This window comes from Scaptodrosophila lebanonensis, unplaced genomic scaffold, assembly GCF_003285725.1.
Source record: "Scaptodrosophila lebanonensis strain 11010-0011.00,11010-0021.00 unplaced genomic scaffold, SlebRS2 tig00001415-arrow-pilon, whole genome shotgun sequence".
Taxonomy (NCBI): domain Eukaryota; kingdom Metazoa; phylum Arthropoda; class Insecta; order Diptera; family Drosophilidae; genus Scaptodrosophila; species Scaptodrosophila lebanonensis.
The window spans coordinates 9,505,901-9,514,952 of record NW_022060742.1 but is presented as its reverse complement, the minus strand read 5'-3'; the positions used below and the strand labels follow the sequence as shown (position 1 = coordinate 9,514,952).

The window sequence follows — 9,052 nt, the reverse complement described above, 5'->3', positions numbered from 1 at the left end:
GACTTTGTTGTAGGGGGGCAATGGGCCCCCCTCCTGCATACGCCCTTCTCCATTGCTCTTCCTGTTTTACATTACCAACTGTCATGCATAAGGCACAACTCCCTCTTGGGTAGGGTATTGAGAAAACAGTAGCTGAAATTCATCAGCGGCCGCTCAGAACGCTCGCTAGCTGGCGTTCTCACTGAGGCCGCTAACAGAGGCTGTTCAAGCTGAAGGCAGCGTCGCAAGCGAGTTTGCTTTAAAACGCTAGGATATAAAAGCGCTCGCATTCATTTGCAAATGTTTGGCGACGCGTTCAAATCGCACGGCGAAGCGCGCGAAAAGTTCTAACGAAAAAGTCAACTTGCGAACAGTAGAGTTTTCGTTCAAGAGAATAAATAAATAAATCAGAAAGTGTATAAAGAAATCAAATTTGAAAAATGTGGCATAATCTTATAACAATTGCGCTGCTGGCGTTTACAAGTATTTTGCCGAGTGGAAGTGAAGTTCGTGCTGCGTAAGTGAGACGAGTGGAATGCCAAATTTAATTACAAATTGCATTTTATTTATAATTTCTGCTGCAATTTATTGTCGGGTTGCGGTGCATTAGCAATTATTTAGGCATGCGTCAAATGCCGATTGGCAGTCGCGTAATGGCCATAAAACTGCAAGTACAAGTAGTGGCTTGAGCTGAAACTCAAATTTAAATTGGAACCGAACCACAAAAGCCAAAGTGACAATCAATTTAACAAACAAACAATCAAAAAAGTCAATGCAACTACAAGTACAATGGAATGCCTTGAGATGCCAAAATGCCTCGGGATTGTGCCAAGGCGGTTCGCAATTCTTTTCACAATTTTCTTGTGTGTTTTGGAATTTATTTGTTTCTTGACTTTAGCCAATGCGAGCACCTGAACTTGGACACCTGTAAGGGCCGTTGCAAAGGGATTGCAATTTACCTTGACCTTGACAAATCAATGTTGATTAAACAATATGTGTGAATAGAGTTTAATTGTAAATGTGTTGCATTATTTAAATTAAAATGCTGTCTCATAATATGAACTGCGGTTCAATCAGAATTAACAATATAGTCCATTCATCAATCTGTCAAATGATTATTCAATAATTGCTCAATCTCGCCTACAAAATGAGTTTTCGATTTTTTATATCCTCTATTATTATTATTATTTTTAATTTTTTTTGTAGTACCACCAGCAGTCCAGTGAGCCATAATCGTCGCTTTCCCAACGACTTCTTTTGGGGCGTCGGCTCCTCGTCCTATCAAATCGAAGGCGGTTGGAATGCCGATGACAAGGGCGAGTCCATCTGGGACTTTCTGACGCATACACATCCCGAGAAGATTGTGGATAAATCAAATGCCGATATCTCATCGGACAGCTATCATCAGGTGAGTGCGAAGAGAGATTGGAGAGAGAAAGAGCAGCGAAGCGCGGTACAGAGAATTGATTGCGTTCAGTAAACTTTCGTAAGCGTTCAGCTTCAGCTTCAACCTGATGTGCAATAAAATTATAATAATTACCATAAACACACACACACACACACACACGCACACATTGATGTGAATTAATGGCCACGTTGAGAAGTTACGCAAAGTTGTCATAACCTGCGAAATGTGTGTGTAGAATTGTATAATCCAAAATTTAGGTCAGTTCAGCGTTTATTGTGACTTGACTTTAAAGTGTATTAGCGTGTTTTATTTTAATTTTTGTTTTTGCTTATTATATTAAAAATACCGTTGTAAACTTTTGTGGGAAGGAAATAAATATACTCTGCACAGATATTTATTGAAAGAAGTGAGATAGAAGGGGAATCCTGAAAATTTTCAATGTTAGACAATTTTTTAATATTTAATTTTTCATACACTTTTGAGGTCCATCCATGGTCCGTCGTTCAGTGACTAACAATCAGAACTTACAGACTCCATTGGATGAATCAAATCTTTATCAACCTGATTCAAATCAATACCACTCAAATATAATTTAAGTTTAAGCAAAAAAAAAAAAAATACACAAAGAAACTTAATTATTGTTTTTTCGATGAACAGCAAAGTCTTAGAATCCACAACCTAAAGCTACAGTTTTTAGGCACTTAGATTTTCCAATTTCTTATAAAAGTATAGTTTCATTATTTCAAACATTTGCCATAAGAATATTACTTGTATCTTGACAGGCAGATTATTTTACACTCTTAGTCTCCAAAGTCTGGTATCTTTATTAGTTCGTCTGTGTGGACAGATAGATCTTTTGATCTATATGTAAAGAAGTTTATATCATTTGCTTGTAGACTCGACTCTGATTTCCAAAGACATTCATTCAGCTGCCATACTTGTAGTTGGTATTTAGATTTCTCTCAACAGTAATGCAAGCTTATATTTTGTTAAGTACATATAGCCTCTATCTTTAAAATATTTGTCATAGAAGTAAACAAATAGCGTTCGAAGATATATTTCTGGACATTTTTTTAGTCCTTCTACATGTACAAAAATCTGTTTATAGTATGAATAATTAATAATAAATTGTATCTAAGTTTTTAACTATTTTTTTGCGTAGGTCAACATTTAGAAATTTGAAGCAAAAACGTCAGAAATTTCATTAAAAAAGTGATGTCTAATGTGATGATCAATTGATTGTCTTATAATTTTATGTTTTATAATACAATAGCAATAAATTAAGCGGGTAGGAGTAAAAGCCCGTCTAACTTGTAACTTTGCTTTTTACCTAATAGCTTGATTTCGTCAACATTTTACGCTGATATCACGCCAGTATTTAAATAATGGGCCTTAAATTAAATGATGGCTTCATTAGATATCTTTTTGCAGTAGTAATTACAATTTTAAGTTATTTCCAAATTACAATCAGCGTATTTATAGTAGCAATAACTGCGATTTTTATACAATTCAGCCAGTTGGCGAAAAATTATTAGCCAGTCGGAGAAACTTAATTTTCTGGTCAATGAACACAAGTTCTTACGAGTAGTAAGTACATGTGAGTGGAAGCGGCTTAAAGATATTTTAATTCTAAGCTGACTTGATTAACATCGTTTTGCAAAACCAATCTGGCATTTCAACATATTAAAGATATATTTACAAGTATATACATACTTGTATGTATGTGGTGGAATTAATTCCAAGTAATTGCATTGCATTTACTGAACTAATCACGCCCTCATTTCCATCTGCGTTTGTCTCTGATTAGAAAAGATTTCAATTAATCAAACACTACCAGTTTGTTTATCAAGTCGCACCATAGTTCTAAGCGATGCGTTGAAAGCGGACCGTATGGGCCAACAGCAGGTCTCCACAGGTGGCTCTGGCCATGATTTATGTGTTTGTGTTCATCGTTTTGCAAATATTTTACCCACTTGTTGCCAACTGTCTGCGGCAACATCGCCTGGCATGTCTAGCTAGATGTATTCAGTTACATATCGCTTGGTAATATCTCCAAGCATCTAAGACTAACGATTCCTAATTGCACCCGAGCTCATGTAATTGTTAATTGACTGAGCAGAGCAATTTGGAAGGTAAATGTGCCAATCCATTGACCTGCAGATTAAAAGTTCGCCACAATCGATGAAGAAGACAATTAGGGTTTTCATTACGGCTAAATAGATTCTAGCTGCATGCTAAAGCATGCATTTAATAACGTAAGTTGATTAAAGTTTATTATTCGAAATCTGAACTATTTATGAGCAATTATACAGGCATGTACGGGATTAATTCTTAATTAGCCGCTTACTTTGTATTCTTATTGTAATGACTATATTGCATCTTTCTTATGATTCATATTAAATCGATTGAATGAGACGTTTAGCATTAGCAATTACCGAATACAAAATGTGTAGAAAAATGATTAAAGCTGCAGACATAATCAAGAGAACAAATAAATATGCAAACCATTTGCAAAGAAAGATGCAAAAAACATTGTTGTTGTTTGTTGTAACAGAAAAATAAATTGTGAAAACTTCCAACATGGTGGGGAAAATTTAAATCAGCTTCGCGTGCAAGAAATAACAAGTTAGTGAGTCGGCTTATATTTTATTAAAATAATGCAGACGTTATCAGTTTGATGCCATGTAGATGCCAAGGCTAACAACTGATTTAGATTTCTAATACCTTCATCTGTTATATTAATATGTAGATATGCACGTTTGTAAAGTAAAAAAAATAGGAATAGTTAGGATAATGGCAAATGTAACCAAGACGACTTTCCTTTTCATTTTGTCAATCTTAGTAACAAGGTTGATGCTAATTTTTAGTTACACAGAGAAAACTTTTAAGAACTTATTTTCATTATTAAATGCTATATATCTGAAGAACGAAGGTACATTGCATTTCAGACTAATAAATAGATTTTTCTAATTAATTATAGCACAAGCAATACCCTACTTTCTTCAGCAGTTTGCAAGGACTATTACAGCCTTCATTAGAATGGAATTTAATCATTTCCTTTAAAAAACATCTTTCAACATTTTTGAACATTTAGAAAGAAAAACAATTGACGGCCCTCTCTCAAAGGTGAAAAAATATGTCCTGCGTATATATTTTTTATCGGTGCATTCAGGAATGCTTCCACCAACATTTTGCGCTTCTAGTTCCTATATTTAGTATCTCCGATAAGAATGTTGAAAGAGACAAAAAAATAAAGTTCATCTCAAACTGCTCTCTGGAATTCTTCAGATTCTCAGCTTTGTTTTGTATATATTTTCACAAAGTGGAATGCTCGACACCTAGTTATTGAGTAAAAGTAAAAAAGCTCTGTTTTTAAGTAAGTTTAGCGACAATAAATGGTTTTTAATTGGTATTACGTGGTTTTAGAACCTATTAGACCCTAGTCGGTATTCGGTTGGAAATTGTGTGGATGTATATAATTATATAGATGTATATAATGTAATGTGAGAAAAAAAACAATCTTGACGAGGTATGAAATTTAGTGGCGAAAGAAAGTCTGCTACCCGCCTAATTTCTTACATTAATAACCTTATGTACTGTATAGTCTGTTTAATTATATGGAATTACTTTGAATCCAGCAGTCAGATTGATTTTTAATGCTCACAAAGTTTTAGTCTGCCGTCCATGGTGATAAGACATATTTTAAGCATTAATGTGCATTTATTTCTTTCCATTCCACATCAACATATAGTATATTATAAAATGCCCTTATGTGAACAAAATCTAATTAAAAATTGTATCCAAACATATACTCATGACAAAAGTTTAGTTTAGTTTATTTAAAGTTTAGCTCACAATGTGCCCAATGGGTGAGAGGGTATACTGGTTTTTTTAGAACTTTATTTGCGTTCTTTTGATCTCACCCGGCACTAGAGCTAATTATCTCATCAGTTGGCATTGTTAATGTTCGTGTGCAACATTTGATTAAAGTTGAGTTTTCGCTATTTAATTATTTTGATTAATTGAACAGCATAAAGTTAGCAAGAATAAGTCGAGCGGCTTTTGATTGGGGCGCTGAGAGTTACGACATACTTGTAGGCTGTCATATCAACAGGTGTGTATTGTTTTCTGTTGTGTTGTGCTTGACCAGCGATTAGCATGTATGTAAATGTTTATGCATTTTGTTTGACAATTTAACCAAAGCATTGGGCGTAACCAGCTGGAAGTTGGAGGTGTTTACTGCACACCACGCCCCACGCCCCACTCCGCCCCCACTCACCACTCTGCAGTCCCCACGCCGCAAGCAAGTCGTGGGTTAACGAGCGAATCAATTCTCAATGCGACTGCGCTTGTCTAACTAGCCCCATTGGCATTGCCCGGACAATGGCAATGTGTCGCCAACGCCAGCTGACGAACTGGTTTATACTTATATCATTTGTCACTAATCTAAAACTCGAATACTTGGCATTCTTTCAAAATTCAAAATGCCAAAAAGCACAATTTTGCGACAATCGCCAACGCCTTTAACCCCCCGCCCCCCGCCCCCAAAAAGAGGTACTAAAGCGTTCTTCTCCTCCTTACTTCTCTTGTTGCAGTGGCGACGAGATGTTCAGATGGTCAGGGAGCTGCACGTCACCTCGTACCGTTTCTCATTGTCCTGGGCGCGCATTATGCCCGGAGGCTATATGAACCACGTCAGCACAGCGGGCATCAAGTATTATAGTAATCTGATCGATGAGTTGCTGCGCTTTAATATCACGCCAATGGTGACCATGTATCATTGGGAGCTGCCGCAACGGCTGCAGGAGCTGGGCGGCTGGACCAATCCAGAAATCATACCGCTGTTCAAGGACTATGCGCGTCTGGTGCTGGAAATGTATGGAGATCGCGTTAAACTCTGGACGACCATTAACGAGCCCTGGCATGTGTGCGAGCACGGCTATGGGGTTGACTATATGGCGCCCTCCTACAATTATCCCGGCATACCGGCCTATCTGTGCGGTCACAATCTGCTGAAGGCCCATGCTGAAGTCTATCACATGTACAAGGAGCATTATCAGCAGCGTCAAGGCGGTCGCATGGGCATTACGTTAGACACAAGTTGGCCAGAGCCACGCAGCGATTCCGACGAGGATCATGAAGCCTCCGAACGTGCCATGCAATTCTATGTGGGCTGGTTTGGACATCCCATATTCTCGAAGAAGGGCAACTATCCTAAGGTAAGGAAATTACGAAAAACTAACTCATCTTACACCTACATATTTATAAATCTGAAGGGGACTTTCTGTCAATGTTTGTTCCAAGTACTTATAAGCTATAAGTTGATTTGACAGTTTTGATTTATTTTAAAAGCAATTAGTTATCTGCGTCCTATAGATATGAAATGTGGTTTGAAATGAAGAAATTGTATGGCAGATTTGTTTGTTTGCTAACAAACAAAAGAGGTTGTTTGAGGTACACTTATACTCCCACATAAAACACATTCAAAAAGTTTTTTAAAAACATGTGTAACTTTGTAAAAAATGTGGAGAAATATTTGCATAGTTTTCAATACAAAATACCCTGCACCCATGCAAACTTCCGGCACTGAGTTATATAAGTTCCTAGCAGAAGAGAAAATAAGAAGAATAGCAGTTTGTGGGCGTAGTACTGAAATGAAATAGTTTCCCTAATAACTTTTCTTAGAATTGACCGAATTGGATGAAATTTTAATCAAAAGTAGATTAATGATGTATAGATTGCGTGTGCAAAGTTTGGTTTATGTATATTTGCAAATGCGGATAATATTGACTGTAGCGGGGGAAGGGGGGGAAAATTCAAAAAAGTAAAATAAACTCGTATAGACTAGGGACTAGGAACGTTTGCATACCAAGTTTGGTTTATGTACGCTCAGCCGTTTCCGAAATCCAGGCGTTCGTCCAGACAGACGGACGGACAGACAGCCTAGATCGATGCATCTCATGCTGATGACGAATATATATACTTTATGGGACATACTTTGCACAAACCTAATATACCCTTTTTACCCTACGGGTGCAGGATATACAAATGTGGAGAAATATTTTCATAGCTTCCAATGCAAAATTTCATTATTATCATATAAAAGGACGACCATAACACTTACCATCGACAATACGTAAAATCTGATATCTTTCCCAATATAATTATGCAATCGAAACCCTTTTTTTCCCAACAGGTGATGATCGAACGCATTCGCAATCTGAGTAAGGAGCAGGGCTTTACACGCTCCCGTCTGCCCGAGTTCACGACAGCAGAAATTCATCGTATACGCGGCACTTCGGACTTTTTCGGCATCAACTCGTATACCTCGAACCTGGTGGTACCCAATGATCACAACAATACGGGCAAGTTCCCAGTGCCGTCCTTCAATCACGATATGGGCGTCATCGAGAGCCAGGCTGAGGTGGACTGGCCCTCTTCGGGCTCGGAGTGGCTGAAGGTAACTAAAAGGCGTGTGGCGTCTATTTATAGCTCATTCAGTAATCGCTTAGCTTAGGATCTTTATCTATGGATTTACGAGCTGAGTTTAGTTATTAGCACACACAGTCGGTCACGATTTCAATGAAACATGTGCCGGCTTGCCTGCCTGACTGCCAGACTGTAATTAGACGAGATGAGCTAATACTTGGCGCAGACGCCGTGGGTCAAGTGTTGCGGGGGCTGGGGAGGCTAGCAGATTGAAATTGGCTCAGCCAGATAAGCAATTATTGGGGATTTATGAAACCGCAGTTTCGCAAATGGGAAAAGTGAAAAATGACAAGGTGTTGGACTTCTGTTCAAGAGGGTGGCATAAACTACTTAGGGCAGATTAATAGAAATTGGAACAGACGCTGCTGCTTCTGCTGCTGCTGCTGCTGCCACCCAAATTGGGGTTGAATTGTGCTCTGTTTGGGGGTTGAGCAGCAGCAAAGCGTCAGGTGGAATTGTAAGTTCAATGAACCCACCACTTACTAACGCACTCCACTCCGTCCACTTACTTCATTTGCAGGTCTTTCCCAAGGGCATGTACAAACTGCTGATGTGGATACATCGGGAATACGATGCACCCGAGATAATCGTAACAGAAAATGGTGTCAGCGATCGCGGAGGTCTCGAGGACTATCCCCGCGTAGACTACTATAATCTCTATCTATCAGCCGTGCTGGATGCTATAGAGGATGGCGCCAATGTCAGTGGCTATGTGGCCTGGAGCCTGATGGACAGTTATGAGTGGAAGGCTGGCTTCACAGAGAAGTTCGGTCTCTATCATGTGGACTTCAGTTCGCCACAACGCACACGCACACCCAAAATATCGGCGCATGTCTTTGCCCATATATGCAAAACCAATACCATAGATTGGAGCTATAGACCCAGTCTGGATGAGCAGCAGCTTGTGGTGATGGCGCGTCTTCCAGAAATGGAGGCAAATGCCGCCTCTGGGGCGCCTTTCTTCAGCTGGGCGTTGGCATTGTCCCTCATCCTAGGTCTTTGCGCACGCCATTAGCGATATAGCCATACTACCTAACTCTTCATGTGTGCTCTTTCTCTACATATTGTTGCAAAGTATTTTTAACTCGTAGTTAATAAGTCGCCTAACAAAATGTACCTACAAATTACTTAAGAACAAGACTCAAACTGAATAAAATAGATGTGATATTTGCGAAA

The 9,052-nt window shown here is 38.7% G+C and overlaps 1 protein-coding gene across 1 annotated transcript; it reads left to right on the top strand.

The window, feature by feature from the left end:
• The first annotated feature begins 320 nt into the window (after nt 1-320).
• LOC115633045 (myrosinase 1) lies at nt 321-9,052 on the top strand. Its single transcript, XM_030530389.1, has 5 exons — nt 321-496; nt 1,186-1,387; nt 5,983-6,606; nt 7,584-7,847; nt 8,397-9,052. Exons 1-5 carry the CDS (start codon nt 420-422, stop codon nt 8,889-8,891), a joined length of 1,662 nt encoding a protein of 553 aa, XP_030386249.1. The 5' UTR covers nt 321-419; the 3' UTR covers nt 8,892-9,052.

Excerpts from the sequence above, each read along its gene's own strand:
- LOC115633045 (XM_030530389.1), top strand. The coding sequence starts at position 420 with ATGTGGCATAATCTTATAACAATTGCGCTGCTGGCGTTTACAAGTATT. Across the intron at positions 6,607-7,583 it reads AGAAGGGCAACTATCCTAAG|GTGATGATCGAACGCATTCG; the intron begins GTAAGGAAATTA and ends TTTTCCCAACAG. Across the intron at positions 7,848-8,396 it reads CGGGCTCGGAGTGGCTGAAG|GTCTTTCCCAAGGGCATGTA; the intron begins GTAACTAAAAGG and ends CTTCATTTGCAG.